Here is a 19,099-nt window from a genome sequence, read left to right on the forward strand (position 1 = left end):
TTTCTTCCTGCATTCTGTCCTTGACAAGGACAAACTCAATGGAGCTAATTTCCTGGACTGGTACAGGAATATGAGAATCACTCTCACACAAGAAAGAAAACTGTACGTCTTGGAGCAGCCCATTCCGGAGGCACCTCCTGCCACTACCACGCGAGCTGACCGAGATGCTTATAAGAAGCATCAAGATGATGCATTAGATGTGTCATGCCTCATGATCGCAACCATAAACTCTGAGCTTCAGAAGCAACATGAGTTGATGACTGCTTATGATATGGTTGAACATCTTCGTCAACTATATCAAGGACAAGCAAGGCACGAGAGATTCGAGATCTCTAAGGCACTGTTTCAGTGCAAGATGCAAGATGGGGCTCCCGTAGGTCCATATGCACTCAAGATGATTGGTACATAGAGAACCTACAGAGGTTGGGATTCCCACTTGGCCAAGAACTGACCACTGATTTGATCTTGCAATTCTTGCCAGAAAGTTACAGTCAATTTGTCATGAATTACAACATGAACGAAATTGATAAGCCACTGCATGAGCTACTAAGCATGTTGCGAACTGCTGAGCTCAACCTTAAGAAGCTAAAGCCCAACTCCATTTTGATGGTGCAAAAACATAAAGGCAAGGGCAAGCCTAAAAGCAAGGGAAAGTCCCGAGCCAAGAGCAAAGGCAAGGTAATGAAACCTAAAGGAGGGGTTGCCAAGGATGCTACCTGCTTCCACTGTGGTCAGACCGAACATTGGAAGAGGAATTACAAAGGATACCTGGAAGATCTTAAGAATATGAGAAATGAGATTTCTACTTCAGGTATATATGTTATAGAAGTCAATCTCTCTATTTCTTCATCATGCGTATTAGATACCGGATGTGCTTCTCACATTTGTACTAATGTATAGGCACTGAGAAATAGCAGGACATTGACGAAGGGCGAGGTGAACCTACGAGTAGATAATGGAGCACGGGTTGCTGTTGTTGTTGTAGGAACTTACTATCTATCTCTGTCCTCTGGGCTTGTACTAGAATTAGATGAATGTTGTTATGTGCATGCTCTTACAAAGAACATCATTTCAGTCTCTTGTTTAGACAAGAAAGACTTTTCATTTATAATAAAGAACAAATGTTATTCCGTTTATTTAAATGATATGTTCTATTGTAGTGCACCTCTGATAAACGGACTCTACATTCTAGACTAGAGAACCCCATCTATAACATAAGTACCAAAAGGTTCAAGTCAAATGAAATGAACTGAACCTATCTCTGATATTGTCGCTTAGGTCATATAAACGAGAATCGCTTATCCCAGCTCCATAAAGATGGTTTGCTGGACTCATTTGATTTTGAATCATATGAGACATGTGAGTCATGCCTACTGGGCAAGATGACCAAGACTCCCTTTAGTGGACACAGCGAAAGAGCAACTGACTTGTTAGGACTTATACATAGTGATGTATGTGGCCCTTTCAATGTCACTGCCAGAGGTGGTTATAGGTACTTCATTACATTTACTGATGACTTCAGTAGATATAGTTATGTGTATCTGATGACACATAAGTCACAATCCTTTGAAAAGTTCAAAGAATTCAAGAATGAAGTACAAAACCAGCTAGACAAGAGTATTAAAATACTTCGATCAGATCGAGGTGGTGAATACCTTAGCCATGAGTTTCGTGACTATCTAGCTGAGTGTGGGATTATATCCCAACTCACTCCTCCTGGAACACCACAGTGGAATGGTGTATCCGAAAGGAGGAATCGTACCCTATTAAATATAATACGATCTATGATGAGTCACACAGATCTTCCTACATCTTTTTGGGGATATGTTCTAGACACAGCAGCCTTCACACTTAACCGTGTTCCATCCAAAGTTGTGATAAAGACACCATATAAGATATGGACTGGGAGAGATGCCCAGATATCTTTTATGAGGATTTGGGGTTGTGAGGCTTACGTTTGACGTCAAGTCTCGGACAAACTGGGACCCAAATCTGATAAGTGCTATTTTATAGGATATCCCACGGAAACGAAAGGATATTACTTCTACATTCCTAGTCAACACAAAATGTTTGTGGCTAAGACTGGGGTATTTCTAGAAAAGGACTTTGTTTCTAGAAAAACTAGTGGGAGTACGTTCGATCTTGAAGAAGTTCAAGATATGGACCATAGCACTGAAGCCTTGATGAAAGTTGAACTGGAACCACAAAATGTTGTGGATGATGAGATTGTTGCACAAGGAGTTGAGGAACAATAACCAGTTCAAGTAAACCTACCTCTTCGCAGGTCTGACAGGATACGTCGTCAGCCTGAGAGTAATCATTTCTCTTGTCTGACCATGACGACGTTATACTCATTGAGAATGAGCCTACCTCCTATCAAGAAGCTGTGATGAGACCAGATTCTGAGAAATGACTAGAGGCCATGAGATCCGAGATGAAATCTATGTACACCAACCAAGTATGGACTTTGGTTAATCCACCTGAAGGCGTCAAACTCATTGGGTGTAAGTGGGTCTTTAAGAGAAAGACTGACATGGATGGACTTATTACCTATAAGGGTCGTTTGGTAGCTAAAAGTTTCAAGTAAATTCATGGTATTGACTATGATGAAACTTTTTCTCCGGTAGCGATGTTTAAGTCCATTCAGATCATACTTGCTATTGCAGCATACCACGATTATGAGATCTGACAGATGGATGTCAAAACTACATTTCTGAATGGAAACTTGCTTGAGGATGTGTACATGACACAACCTGAGGGTTTTGCAGATCCACTACATACTGGCAGAGTATGTAAGCTGCATAAGTCCATTTATGGACTAAAGCAAGCTTCTCAAAGCTGGAATCTTCGATTCGATGATGCAATCAAATAGTTTGGTTTATCAAGAATGAAGATGAACCCTATGTCTACAAGAAGGTTGTTGGGAACACAGTTGTCTTCCTTGTATTATATGTGGATGACATACTACTCATTGGAAATGACATCCCTTTGCTGCAGTCTGTAAAGACTTGGCTGGGGAATTGTTTCTCAACGAAGGACTTAGGTGAAGCAGCCTGTATTCTAGGCATAAAGATCTATAGAGATAGATCTAAGAGATTTCTTGGCCTAAGTCAAAGTACATATATTGACACGGTATTACTACGGTTTGCCATGCAGAATTCCAAGAAAGAATTTCTGCCGATGTCACATGGTGTGAGTCTTTCGAAAACTCAAAGTCCCTCTTCTAGAGAGGAGAGAGACCGCATGGATAAGATCCCTTATGCTTCAGTTATAGAATCTATCAAGTACGCTATGTTATGTACTCATCCTGATGTTTCGTATGCTTTGAGCATGACGAGCAGATACCAGTCAGATCCAGGAGAGCGTCACTGGATAGCGGTCAAGAATATTTTTAAGTACTTGAGAATGACTAAAGAATATTTCTTGATATATGGAGGCGATGGTGATCTAGCTGTAAAGGGTTATAGTGATGCCAGCTTCCAAACTGACCAGGATGATTATAGATCGCAGTCTGGGTTCGTGTTTTACTTGAATGGTGGTGCTGTGAGCTGGAAGAGTTCGAAACAGGATACAGTTACTAATTCTACAACAGAGGCCGAGTATTTTGCTGCATCAATAGCAGCAAAGGAGGCAGTTTGGATCCGTAAGTTCATTATTGAGCTTGGGGTGGTTCCTAGCATAGCCGATCCTATAGAGCTCTATTGTGACAACAATGGAGCAATTACGTAGGCTAAGGAACCTCGCTCACACCAGCGGACCAAACATATACTATGGCGCTTCCATCTCATTCAAGAGATCATCGATAGAGGAGATGTGAAAATTTACAGAGTACCCACAGAAGCTAACATCGCTGATCCCTTGACTAAGGCTTTGGCACAGAGAAAGCATGATGGTCACACTAGGTCATTGGGTGTTAGAGCCTACACTGATTGACACTAGTGCTAGTGGGAGATTGTTAGTGAGAGCCCTATAGCCAATCATATGATGATTATTGTATGGACTCGATGTATCATATTTCTATATATTAATAAAGGCATTTCTTTATGGTTATTATACTTACTTGTATTGGTGTCAAATAACTAAGTATAATAGCGTCCTTGAGTAGATGGTGCTTATTTATATCAATCGATTGGTTGAATTGATAGTGAGACGATTAGAGAATACTACTCTTAATCATTCCTAGTCAAGTATTAACATTCAGGGACAATGTTAATGCGATGAGACTAGCATGTAGGTCAACTCGATGACTTGATCTTACAAGTCATGAATATTAGATCAAGTTGACACATGGGTATGCATTGGAGAATGTATACTGAATGACCCGCTATGAGAAAGTATCATGGATCGTTATATAAGTGTCATAGACTTTCTCATGTGACTTTTAGTATGACTATTAGTCATTGGACCTGAAGTCGCCATGGTTCCCTACATAAGGAGTTGCATACTTTGGCTTCGTCAAACGTCACCCGTAAATGGGTGGACTATAAAGGCGACTACTGGGTATGTAACAAATTATACGGAGGGATGTGAGTGATGTAGATGGGATCTATCCCTCCTATATGACGGGAGTGATATCATGATTCTTGATAGAGTGAGACCACTAAGTGCATGACCATGCACAAATGAGTCAATATGAGATATTGAGCTCATTTAATTAGAGTGAGTCTACTAGGAGTTCAAGATATAGATTGATTAGAGGATGACACAGTCTATGCCTCAATTAATCAATCTAGATGTCAATGATAGAAAGACATTGTCACATATTGTGAGAGTCACAATTAGTAGTCACAATGGTGATGTTGGATCTCAACATTCTTGTAACTTGGGTAGTAATGATGTGTTGCTAGATACCGCTCATTACTTATGTTTCTAAATGGGTTTAGGAGCATTGCCAACGTTACAAGAACCTATAGGGTCACACACAAAGGGCAGTTAGATGGAGATTAGGTTCACATGATGGACCAAGAGGATTAGGTTCATGTGATAAACCAAATTGGATTAAGAGTAATCCAAATTAGACTAATTGAGTTAGACTCAATTTGATTCATGTGTTGAATGAGTCTAATTTAGACTATGATTCATTGAGTCAATTTAAACCAATGAATAGAGATTCATTAAATTAAATTGATTTGAATCAAAGGGTAGATTTGATCAACCATGGGAGATAAGAGGTCAAGTTTGACTTGACTTGAGAGGGAAGATGAAGGGTCAAGTTTGACTTGACCAAATGCCACTTCATTGTAACTTGGCATGGGCCGACCAATGATGGTGTTCCACATCATCAAGGCCACATCATCGTGTGCCACCTCATGAGGAAGACCAAGAGCCATGACTCTTGGTATTACATAGAGGAATAAAACCTCCATTAAGTGGCCGACCACATTAGTTGTGAGTGAATTCTCATTCAAGGCTTCTTCTTCTTCCTCTCTTCTCTATTCTCCCTCTCCTCCATTGTCGAAACCACTCAAGGGTGCTAGCACACTCTAAGTGGTTCTCTCTACCTTTTGTCCGTGTGGATACGTGTAGAGGAGTGTACACTTGACACTCTACGAGATCCGACAACCTTTTGGACGAGCGGGATAAGCGAAGGGCATCGCTACAAGGGTAATACCTTTTTTCCATGTAGATCTAAGGTAGATCTAGTGTTGACAAACATGTACATGATTTTTTTTTTTTTATTTATCTTTGCACGGATCCGTGGCTAGCTTCGGGGTTTCTGCAATGCAAAAAGTGTTTTTGCGGCTCGAAAATGCTAACACCAGGCACCTGTCTCGTCTTCCTGAGCCTAGGGCCGAGCTGATCTCGTCGGGTTTCCCTTCGCCGATTGTGAGGGATTCCGTCATCAAGGTAGGTGGAGGTATGGTAGTCCGATTAGGGTTCTTTAGTTGTGGAGAACTGGGATTTGCTATTAGTATGGGAGGTTAGATTAATTTGAAGTGTTGTTCTGGCAGTGCCTCACGGTACAAGAATCAGCCAAGACCTCCAGCAACAAACCTCGCCGGTGGGGGTTCTCAGTAGCTGTTTTTTGGCCGAGAAATTATTAGGTAAGACCTCTACAACTACAGATGTTAGATCTGAAGATCTATGTATTGGATTTAGTTTGAATTGGCTACTGATCAGTGTGATTGCATCTGTTTGTAGCCTTGTAAAGGCTCCGATTGTGGATCTGTGGCAGCAGGCATCACCCCTGTGTTCGTGCCGGCAGATTTCACCTCCTGGCAGTGGATCAACAGAGGTGAGTCCATTGTAGGGTAAAGCTTTAAGTGCAAAATACCTAGTTTGGTTGAATTTGTATTTGTTTTACTAATGATTAGGAATTTAATCAGAATGGGTAACTCTAATTGTTATGGTGTTTGGATGGTATGTTGAGAACATAGGGCTTTGTAAATTCTAAACATTGAAAGCTTTATATTAGTGTTTGGTTTAAGTCTGAGTAAATCGGTAAAGGGAATCCCTACGAATTCGGTTAAAATTGATACATTGATGCAGGTCTTTGATCGAGGCGGTTGTCGTGACGAAGTTGACATCGGATACATACTACATTTAGAGGCGGGGTACATCTTGACTTGTTTCTTTAGCTATTGCCCTTAGTGCATGAGTTATTTGTGGATTAGAGTATATGTTTACCTTGACTCAACTCGTATTAGTTCTTATGCTTGATATTTTATCCACTCAACCTTCGAGATGCTCAGATTTATATCTATACAGTCTCACATTGTTATTCCTGATAATTAGCAGATACTAGACACCATGATTACTGGTTGGACTACTGTTTATTTATGTATCGTATTGAGCATGCGACTTCATGTAGTATACCTGATTTCTGCTTTATATATATATATATATATATATATAATGGTTGTTACATTGTACGCATCATGTCATTGTATGCATGCTGGCGACCATGTCTCCTTTGTGGTTAAGAGGGTTGTTGGCCAAGGTCGCACACTCGGCCACTCATGGGTAGTGGTAGCTTGAGTGTGTCGCTTGTCCTGACGTGCTCCCACTCGCTCACTCATGGGGTAGTATTAGTTGGAGTTGTGAGTAGCAGGGACCCCCGTCGCAAACGTATCTAGTTAGCTACTATGCAACTATCCCCTCGATCACTCGAGAGTAGTGATAGTTGGAGTGATGTACAGTCTATCATTGTCCCGCCCTCTCGACCATACCGGGGTCATGGTACTAGAGGGGTGGGCGGTAGTGATCATCCGAGCATACGCTGGTTTCTGGTATATTTGTTTATGTTGTTGTGTGTTTACTTATGCAGTTCTTTTATCATAAACCTGTTATATATGCTTGGACACTGGTTTCTTTGATAGTATACCGTACATGTGATCCTGGTAGTTATGAGCAGCACTGTAGTAAATTAGTGTTACTTCTGACTTTATACTACTAGCTTAGGATATGGTATCAGGTATGATCATGTACTATGATTTTCACTATAGTATCTGCTATTTATCTCTCCGAGACTGTATCCTTTTGTATCCTTGGTTCATTATGATATTCATGCACTATCTATCTATTACCCCCTGAGTCTTAGCACTCACTACCCGTAAACTGATTTTTCTTTCGTCGAGTAGCCGTTAGTTGATACCAGTACAGTTGGAGGAGGATCTTGACTGCCGGTCCCACGTCGCTTCCGAGGATGGATTTCTGGTTTTGGTTTCATTTTGATTGTGATTTGAACTTGTGAACTTGGTAGTGTAATAATCCGTCGTGGACTTGGTGTTATCTTGTATTTGGATTTGTTTTGTCGAAGAGTCAAGCCGGGTCAGCCTGCGATGAGTAGTTTTGCTATTTTGTGCATGTTATTTGTTTTCCGCTGTGTTTTATTCAGCTGTGTGGGTTGCATATTATCTGCATGGTTATGCTTTATTCCAGCTGTGTGGGTTGCATTATAAATTGCGTGGATGTGTGTAGATCCAGCCGTGTTGTCTGTGTTTTGTATATAAGTAACTCTTGACTACGTATACTGGTTCATGTCTCTGCTACAGGGAGATGCTGATTGATTTTCATCGGACAATCTTATCCCTCGGGGCGTGACAAATCGATACTGAAATTATTTTAAAAGTGTTCGCGTGCATGGATTTTTTAATTTCAAAAACAGAATGATTCAACAAAAACACGACCCCATCAAATTTTCTAACTTTTCTTGCTCATCTTTAGAGTTGCGATTGCCACTGAATCAGGAGACACTACCTCAACTCATAGAACAACCTAAATGGCGAAATAATTAGGATCGCAGGGAGAGAACAAGAAGAGGAAACCAAGTTGTCCACTGTCCACCATGGACGGCTAAAACTCCCAGCCTCTCTCTGGGCCACCTGCTATTTCCTACTCTGTCTAAGCAACCGAAAAGCTCAAGTGCTGTGGTGGGTTGCCCCACTTGGAACTTTCTAAGAAACTTAATAGATGTATTTATCATCATCATGATAATAATCATAATCGTAATCATCTTCTAATTAGTGTTTGAAGCCCTTTAATTGGTTTAGTCTTGGACGTCTCGAGCCCTACAAGCCTATCTCCACCTTCACTGTGCCCCGCTCATATCTCTTTACAGTCTCATTAAAAAGGGCCAAGACGTGGAAGAAAGCAGAGAGGCAAACTTGAAAACAAAGCTCCTGCTATCGAATCCTTATTTGATGGAAAGTGAAGTAGAGATGGTCATGAACAAGAGATCGCCGCCCAGTTCCAGCTTATCGTCGATATTACCATATAGTTGTGCTACTTATAAAGCCACCTAAAGGCTAAAGTCGTGAAGCTAATGGTTCCAGCCTCCATGTAAAACTTGCACAGATGGTTAACCCAATGAAGATGATATGCATTTTAAATTTTGATACCAAAGAACAACTTACAATGGTATAAATGAACATTCAAATGTATGCATAACGAATATGTCTTGTTACTAATTGATATCCTCAACTATTGAAAAAAATATTGGATATTGGGGTTTTAAATGGACCAAAACGATTTTGAGGAAGGAAGTCATCAATTGTTGAAAGTCGTAATTGACTTCAAAATTGAAATCTACGATTCGCGTAGATAGATTTAGACTATTAATTTGCTCAAGACCGATTAAGGGTGAATGAGAAATTAATGTTTAAAGTCGGCCCAAAATAACATTTATTATTCATTAATAAAGTGCATGGGAGAATAGTCCCACATCGGAAATTCTCGATGTGTATTCTCTACTTATTAATGAAGATGTGTAAATGGAGTTAACACAAAAATAAAAGGACAGGTGCTCCCTTGAGCCCGCCACGTGCGCAATGGGCGCTTTGTAGGCGCAGGGAGATGACTGGACAGTTGACTTAGGGAATGGATGACTATCGTTGATCAAATAGGAATATTCACTCAATCCTCTCTTCTTTTCCTCAAGCATTCATCTCATCTTGTGCATTCAAGAGTCCAAGAAGTCTACTAGAAGGTTCGCTGGTCTCGGAAGTCGGAGTACTACGATTCCGAGACGTTCGTCGTCGTTGTATCTTGGGAACGAATTGCAACAATCCGTTAAGCACCGTAGCGGAGCAATATCGTTTACGGAGATAGTGTCGAACACTAGCCTCGACGATCAGTTTGCATACTCCAGAAGCTACCCGGGAATAACAGTCGTAAACGATATTTCGTGCAAACTGATATGGCTACCAACGACATTCCGACGGCCGTTCTGACCGTCGTTCCGACCGCCATTCCGACAACCATTCCGCACGGAGAAAAGCCGGAGAAATTCACCAGAACCGACTTCAAAAGATGGCAGCAGAAGATGCTGTTTTATCTAACAACGCTAAACCTTGTACGGTTTTTGCACGAAAACACGCCAGCCGCTACGGAAGGTAGTAAGGCTGCTAGCGATGCGTGGTCTCACGGAGATTTTCTATGCCGCAATTATATACTCAACGCATTGGACAACACGTTATATAACGTATATTGTTCTCTGGAGACGGCGAAATCTTTGTGGGAATCCCTTGAGAATAAATACAAGACCAAAAATGCTGGATTGAAGAAATTCATCGTCGGTTGGTTTCTGGATTTCAAGATGGTGGACTCAAAAAGCGTCTCATCTCAAGTCCAAGATATGCAATTAATACTGCATGATCTGGACGCCGAAAGCATGAAGCTGAACGAGACATTCACAGTTGCTGCGGTAATTGAGAAGCTCCCTCCGTCATGGAAGGATTTCAAGAATTACCTAAAGCACAAGCAAAAGGAGATAGGGCTGCAAGACCTGATCCTGAGGCTACGAATAGAGGAGGATAATCGAAAGTTATCCGACTCCAAAGGAACCAAGTGGACTATATGTTGGAGTGTATACTGAAAGCCTAAGCTTTGTAAACATTCATTATGAATAAAGAATCACATTTGGTTAAATTGTCTACATTTAGTTGTAGTTGTTCAATTAATTTATACTGTAGATAACATAGTATGTGGTGTCACATGCAGAAGATGATGTTATCAGTACCTTATAAATTATAAACAGTAGCTCACGACCAAAATGGAAAGGAACAAACCATTAGAAGGTCGTAGTGTAATTAGGTATCAGTTTATCTTGACTGTATAATTACACTAGTACACTTAGAGTGTATTGAGTAGGACCATTTGAGGTCGTTTCTTTTATACTGACTTTATAAAGAAACAAAGACCTCGGTTATTATGGAAGTGTGTGCTCTTAATCCTAATATAATAACAAGCACATATATTTGATATTTATTTCTTTAATTTATCAGTGGGTGAAATTTAGTTCGATGAATCAATAAGCCCGATAAGTTGGGAAATGGTATCACTTATAGTGTGTGTTGTTGATTATAGAAGGAAACTGTGTCCTAGAGATACTAGGTTGATAATGTCCCCAAAAGGAGCTCATAAGGATTGTCATGTTAAACCCTGCAGGTGGACTTAGTCCGACATGATGATAAGGTTGAGTGGTACTACTCTTGGACTAAGATATTAATTAAATGAGTTGTCAGTAACTCACTTAATTAGTGGACATTCGATATCTTAAACACAGGGAGACTAACACACTCATAATAAGAAGGAGCCCAAAAATGTAATTTGGGATTGGTGCGGTAGTTCAATAATAGTTCTCCAGTGGAATGAATTATTATTGATAAAATTAAGTTGTGTGTTCGGGGCGAACACGGGATGCTTAATTTTATCGGGAGACCAAAACCAATTCCTCCTCTCGGTCCCTATCGTAGCCTCTTATTTGTAGAGTAATATACCCACCTATACCCACCCAAAGGGGGCCGGCCAAGCTAGCTTGGGAACCAAGCTAGGGCCGGCCTAGGTATAAATTGGGGTGGCCGGCCCTAGCTTGAACCCAAGCTAGAGGGGCCGACCAAATTAAATTAAAAAAGGATTTTAATTTTAATTTTTATTATGTGGAAGATATAATTTATTAAAGAGAATTAAAATTAAAATATCTCTCTTGTAAAAGATCTACAAAAGATTAAAGAAAGAGATCTCTTTCCTTATTTGTAGATTGGTGAGATATTTTATTTTCTCTTTAAAAATTATTCACATGTTGAAAAATTAAAATTATAGAAATTTCCTTTTATCAACCATGAAGAGATTTTTGAAGAGAAATTTTATTTTTTAAAATTTCCGGAAATAAATTAGGAAGTTTTAATTTCTTGATTAAAACTTGTCTAAATTGTTTCCCCTTGATGTGGCCGGCCAATATAGATTAAATTGAGATATTTTATTTTATTTTTCTCAATTAAATCATGTCAAGGAAATTAAGGAAATTTTATTGTAATTAAATTTCCTAATTTGCCTAGGCCAAGGAATATAAAAGAAGGGGTGGGGGTGCCTTCATGAGACATAACCTCTATTATTTCTCTCCCTCTTTTGTTCCTTGGTGTGGCCGGCCATCATCATCATCTCCCTCTCTTCCTCTTGTGGTGGCCGAACCTCTCTCTCCCTTGGAGCTCTTGCGGTGGCCGGAAACTACTTGGAGAAGAAGAAGAAGAAGAAGAAGAAGAGAAAGCTTGCATCTCTTGGAGCTTGGTTGGTGTTTTGTTCTTCATCCTTGGTAAAGCTTTTTTGTGGCTGAACCTAGCTAGGAGGAGAAGAAGGTGGTTGGTGATTTCTCATCTCGGAAGATCGTTGCCCACACAACGTCCGAGGTTAGAAGAGGAATACGGTAGAAGATCAAGAGGTCTTTCTAGAAGGTATAACTAGTAGTTTTTTCTTTTCCGCATCATGCTAGTTATTTATGGAAATAATATCAAATACAAGAGGCTTACGATTCTAGTATTTCGAATATGTTTTTCGATGTTGTGTTCTTTTGTTTTATTTTTCCTTGTGATTTGATTGTTCTTTTCGGTTAACCTAAAGTTATTTTAGGAAATTAAATATTAGCTTTCTATAAAAGGTTTTGTCTGGTCGGTGGTGGTTGCTCCCATATCCAAGAAGGCCATGTGCCTCGCCACGTCAGTACTGGAAACCAATTATGGAAATTAATATTTAATGGAATTAATAACTTAAGGTGATTTGGGTCGAACGTGTTAAGTTCCACAGGAGACCCAAGTCAAAACCTAAAAGAACGAATAGATTAAGTTTTGGATCAAACGTGTTAAGTTCTGCAGGCGGTCCAAAATTTAATTTAAAAGAACACATGGTAGCTAGGAAAAGGTTCAGACCTTTGTACAAAATTTTTGTACAGTGGAACCTCTAAGTTTTCCGAGTAGCAACCAACACTATAGACGAAATGTCCAACCTGGTCGAGCCGAACGCTAAAAAGCCGAAGCAGTTTAAAAATAAGGCTCAAGCAAAGAAGTTCAAAGGCTCCTGCTACAACTGTGGAATGGCAGGACACCTGTCCAAGGACTGCAGACGCCCAAAGAAGCCAACCAAGGGGCCAAAGGATGCTGCGAATCATGTCGCAACCTCTCTTGAGGACTTGGATCTCACTGCGGTTGTATTTGAAGCCAACTTGGTGGATACCAACCCGAATCAGTGGTTCATTGATACTGGAGCATCTCGTCATATCTGTTCCGATAAGGCGATGTTCTCCAAGTATACTCCGATAAATGGCAGGAAGCTCTATATGGGTAATTCCACGACGTCGCCAATTGTTGGACTCGGAAAGGTTGTTCTGAAGATGACGTCCGGAAAGGAGCTAACACTCATTGATGTACTTCATGTTCCCGATATCAGTAAGAACCTAGTTTCTGGAGTGGCATTGGTCAAGGCTGGATTTAGGCTAGTGTTCCAGTCAAACAACTTTGTACTTACGAAGAATGGTGTCTTCGTAGGAAAGGGGTACCTAGAAAAGGGTCTATTCAAAATGGCTGTAATGCCTGTACTCCGAAATTTTGATGGTAATAAAATAAATGCTTCCAGCTATGTTGTTGAGTGTTTTAATTTATGGCATGATCGACTCGGACATGTGCATAATAATACTCTCAAACGTCTCGTCAAATTAAATTTATTACCAAACGTCAATGTTGACGGAACACACAAATATGAAGTGTGCGTGGAAGCGAAAATGACGAAACTACCTTTTCATTCGGTGGAAAGGACAACAACTCCTCTAGAGTTAATACATAGTGATCTATGTGACTTGAAATTTGTGCAAACTAGAGGAGGTAAAAAATATTTTATTACTTTTATTGATGACTGCACAAAGTTCTGTTATGTCTTTCTTTTAAGAAGTAAAGACGAAGCCCTAGAGGCGTTCAGAACCTATAAAACAGAAGTTGAAAACCAACTTGACAAACGAATTAAAATAATTCGAAGCGATAGAGGTGGAGAATATGGTGCACCGTTTGATGAATTTTGTACAGAATCTGGCATTATCCATCAAACAACGGCGCCTTACTCACCTCAATCAAACGGTGTTGCCGAACGTAAAAATCGGACACTACAAGAAATGATGAATGCCTTGTTGATAAATTCAGACTTACCTCAAAACTTGTGGGGGGAAGCAATATTATCGGCAAATCACATTCTCAACAGAATCCCTTATAAGAAAAATGATAAAACTCCATATGAACTATGGAAAGGCCGCGAGCCATCGTACAAATACCTGAAAGTGTGGGGGTGCTTGGCAAAGGTCGAAGTACCTAAACCAAAGCAAGTAAAGATCGGACCTAAAACGTTCAATGCGGTATTTGTCGGATATGCCCATAATAGTAGTGCATATCGTTTCCTAGTTCACAAATCAGATGATATACATGTGGGAACAACCATAGAATCTCGGAATGCGATATTCTTTGAAAACGTATTCCCAAATAAAAAGGGAAACGTTGAAAGTGATAACAACGGAAGTTCAAACAAAAATGACGTTACCGAACTTAGCTGTTATAAAAGGACTATTGACGATCAAAGTGAAGAGCCACGTCGTAGCAAACGGGCTAGAGTTGAGAAATCGTTCGGGCCAGATTTCATGACTTTCATGTCAGAAATGGAACCAAGAACATTAAGTGAAGCTCTCTCTAGACCCGATGCTCCAATGTGGAAAGAAGCTGTCAATAGTGAAATTGAGTCTATCATGAATAATCATACTTGGGAATTAATAGACCTTCCTTCTGGTAATAAACCATTAGGTTGTAAGTGGATACTAAAACGTAAGTATAAAGCTGATAGATCAATTGACAAGTATAAGGCCAGACTTGTAGCCAAGGGGTACAAGCAAGAGGAAGGCCTTAATTACTTCGATACATACTCACCGGTGACAAGGATTACGTTCATACGAGTGCTAATAGCCATTGCAACACTGTATGACCTTGAAATACATCAAATGGATGTTAAGACTGCGTTCTTAAATGGTGAGTTGGAAGAAGAAATTTATATGGAGCAACCCGAAGGGTTCATGGCTCCTGGAAATGAGAAAAATGTGTGTCGACTTGTTAAGTCGTTGTACGGACTTAAGCAAGCGCCTAAACAATGGCACGAAAAATTTGACAAAGTAATGCTATCAAACGAATTCAGAATAAATGAATGTGACAAATGCATTTATGTCAAAAACACACCTGAAGGCTATGTAATTGTCTGTTTATACGTAGACGACATGCTAATAATGGGCAGTAATCATGACTACAAAGAAAATATTGACCAGAAATTTTGATATGAAAGATATGGGTCAAGCAGATGTTATATTGGGAATTAAAATTCTCAGGACATCAGAAGGGATAGTTTTAACACAATCCCATTATGTAGAATCTGTATTGAAAAAATTCAATGCGTACGATCTCTCTACAGTGAAAACACCTATGGATCTAAGTCAACACTTAGCGAAAAACCATGGTGAGACCATATCGCAGTTGGAATATTCTCGGATAATAGGCAGTTTGATGTATCTCACAAACTGCACACGTCCAGATATTGCCTGTACGGTCAACAAACTGAGTCGTTTTACAAGTAATCCAAACGACACCCATTGGAAAGCATTGATGCGAGTTCTCAGATATTTGAAATATACTATGAACTATGGATTACATTATGGAAAATATCCCGCTGTGTTGGAAGGATATTGTGATGCTAATTGGATATCAGATACAAAAGACTCCAAATCCACTAGTGGATATGTATTCACGATCGGTGGGGGAGCAGTATCTTGGAAATCCACTAAGCAGACTTGCATTGCTCGGTCAACTATGGAATCCGAGTTTATAGCACTAGACAAAGCAGCTGAGGAAGCTGAATGGCTGTGGAATTTCTTGGAAGATATTCCGAGCTGGATGAAACCTGTGCCTGCCGTACTAATCCACTGTGATAGTCAATCGGCGATTGGAAGGGCACAGAGTAATATGTATAATGGGAAGTCACGACATATACGTCGTAGACATAATACCATTAGGTAGTTGATCTCGAATGGAGTGATTGCAATCGACTATGTTAAGTCCAAAGATAATTTGGCAGATCCTCTAATGAAGGGGTTGAGTCGAGATCAAGTATGCTGCTCATCAAGAGGAATGGGATTAAAAATCTACAACTGAAAATGACTGTAGCAGTAACCCAACCTTGTTGACTGGAGATCCCAAGATCTTGGTTCAATGGGACAACGAAGTTACAGAAGTTGTGGACCAGCACATTAGATAGTTTATCTCTATCTCAATCCTAGGATGAATTTGTGTTGTCCTACCTCATGTAGTGAGGTTAAGCTTACGCTTTTAGTGACTTCTATACCTGATAAGGTGGAGTATGGTAGGATACTCTTGATAGAAGTGTCACCTATGTGAGTGTGAAGACAGGCCGCTTCAATGAAACACTCATGAATCCAAGATGGTATCCATGGCCGAAACGGAACCAACCATGAGAACCTAAAGTAGGTGAGATAGATCTCTGTGTGGGTGTTATTGTCTAAGTATACACCAACAGCTGAGCAGTTCAAGACAACACGTTCACTGCGCAGCCTAGTATACTCGATAGCATTTCACTACGGAAGGTTCAAAGCCACAAGCTACCTCTCCCGATGCAGTGACTTATCGATTGGACTCTTGTAAAGTGTCAGCATGCATACACGCATTGTATTAATTTCCATTCATGTGGGGGATTGTTGGATATTGGGGCCTTAAATGGACCAAAACGATTTTGAGGAAGGAAGCCATCAATTGTTGAAAGTCGTAATTGACTTCAAAATTGAAATCTACGATTCGCGTAGATAGATTTAGACTATTAATTTGCTCAAAACCGATTAAGGGTGAATGAGAAATTAATGTTTAAAGTCAGCCCAAAATAACATTTATTATTCATTAATAAAGTGCATGGGAGAATAGTCCCACATCGGAAATTCTCGATGTGTATTATCTACTTATTAATGAAGATGCGTTAATGGAGTTAACACAAAAATAGAAGGACAGGTGCTCCCTTAGCCCAGGGCGAGCAGATGCTCGCACCTGTGAGCCCGCCACCCGCCACGTGCGCACGTGCGCAATGGGCGCTTTGGGCGCTTTGTAGGCGCACTTTGGATGGCTACCGTTGATCAACGTTGATCAAATAGGTATGATGGATCGCTTGTGATGCGATCTAGAGCGTTGGATCGCAAAGAGTAACGATCTGATGGCTTGGGATGAGACTTGATCTGAAGCATCGAATCAATGGATCCAGATCCGATGGCCGATGACAATAGGCGGGATCTGAGGGTCACAACTCCTTAGATCTGATGGATGAGATTGAAGTAGGTTTGGTGAAGGGTTACAACCCTTCAGAATGGATGATCTAGATCGATCCAGCCCAAAGAACACATCCACTCACCCAAAGGACACTCAACCTCTTCTTTCAGTATAAATAGAACCCTCCAGATGATGGAATATTCACTCAATCCTCTCTTCTTTTCCTCAAGCATTCATCTCATCTTGTGCATTCAAGAGTCCAAGAATTCTACTAGAAGGTTCGCTGGTCTCGGAAGTCGGAGTGCTACGATTCCGAGACGTTTGTCGTCGTTGTATCTTGGGAACGAATTGCAACAATCCGTTAAGCACCGTAGCGGAGCAATATCGTTTACGGAGATAGTGTCGAACACTAGCTTCGACGATCAGTTTGTATACTCCAGAAGCTACCCGGGAATAACAAAAAATCAATTGGCCTTTTTAGTTTTCTTTGATGGAATCCTGATAAAAAAATGATTCTATATCAAAATAAGAATTTCTTAAGAATCTAATTCTCAGATCAGAATTTAAGCAACAAAATAAGAATACAATTTCATTTTTTTTAAAGAAAAATAGAACGCCTTCCTATTGACCTCTGCCTTTGTGTGCGACCATTCTAAAAACATGTTTTTTATTTTGCCCTAAATAAATAAATTAATACAATAAATTATCAAAAAATTTAATATAAAATAAATCACGAAAATTTTTCATCAATCGTCCAAATAAACCGAGAAATGCTCACGATGAACAATACAAAAGTCTAATATCTCATAATCACATGCCCTCTTGACAAACCAGTAAACAATTAAATACATTAATACCGGTCATTCAATCACAATAATTTAAATAGATGATTTTAAAATAAATAATTATAGATTAAAAAAAACACAAAGTATTTAACACGTCCCTATCCTATCAAAATTGGTTTTGTGAAATAATAAATGGAAACGTTAAAATCTATCGTATGAATTAATTATATAGCTGTTCGCTTATTCTACTATAAATAGTGCACACCTCCTCTCCTCTGACCTCAGTCAGGTTCCGCAAGCAATTCGGGCGTCGAAAGCCTGAACCTGGAATTACCATGGCGCGTTACACCGCCCTGTCTCTCCTCCTCTTCGTCCTCTCCGCCGCCCCCCATCACTCCTCCGCCGCAGTCTCCGACTCGCTGAAGAACGCTTGCGCCAAATTCGTCTTCCCCGACTTCTGCCTCAAGGCGCTTGGAGACGACCCCCGCAGCGCGACCGCCGACCTCCGCGGCCTCGGACTCATCTCTCTCGAACTGTCCGTGGCCAGCGCCAAGGCTATCAGCTCCGATTATGCTCAGCAACGACGCGACCCGTCCCACGACGCCAGCGGCAAGAACTGGCTGGATTCGTGCCTGCTCCTCTACCAGCACAATCTCCCTCCTCTGCTGGATTACTCCCACAAGTTTCTGGAGAGCGGCAGCCCGGAGGTTGGGAGAGGGTTATTGACTCAGGCGGGACAGGTGGCAACTGTTTGTGACGGAGGGATGAAGGAGGGAGACAAAGCTAACCTGGGATCCCTCATTTTCCTCGCACAGAGGTTCATGGAGCTCCTCAGTCCCCAGTAGCAGCTGCATGCCTTAATTATGTATTTCTAGTTTGATCACAATAACGATGAGAAGATGAATGTAATCCTCAATTTGGCTGCTAATAAATGGAATTTATGCTCTTAACGCATCAATTACAAATAATCTCATGAGTGCATTTGTTTCTGATCTATATGATGAAATTTAACTTCTTTCAAAAACAGAGAGTATAATGTTTTCTAAATGGTTAGTCTGCATGATTTCGATAATAATTGAAGTTATTGTAGGAAATAACATTAATAAGCGCTGATCTCTTTTTTTTTTTTTAACAAAAAAAAAATATCTTTCATTGTATATATATTCTTTTTGAAATCTTGATCGCAAGAAATATTTTTTCATTCAAAGTTAAACTTATCTTAATAATACTTTTATTACTATACCTTCTTTTTATCTC

The 19,099-nt window shown here is 40.2% G+C and overlaps 1 protein-coding gene across 1 annotated transcript; it reads left to right on the plus strand.

The window, feature by feature from the left end:
- The first annotated feature begins 18,177 nt into the window (after positions 1-18,177).
- Positions 18,178-18,687, plus strand: LOC122050779 (pectinesterase inhibitor-like). The gene has a single exon (XM_042611655.1). It carries the CDS (start codon positions 18,178-18,180, stop codon positions 18,685-18,687), a length of 510 nt encoding a protein of 169 aa, XP_042467589.1.
- The last annotated feature ends 412 nt before the right edge of the window (positions 18,688-19,099 follow it).

This window comes from Zingiber officinale, chromosome 3A (assembly GCF_018446385.1).
Source record: "Zingiber officinale cultivar Zhangliang chromosome 3A, Zo_v1.1, whole genome shotgun sequence".
NCBI lineage: Eukaryota > Viridiplantae > Streptophyta > Magnoliopsida > Zingiberales > Zingiberaceae > Zingiber > Zingiber officinale.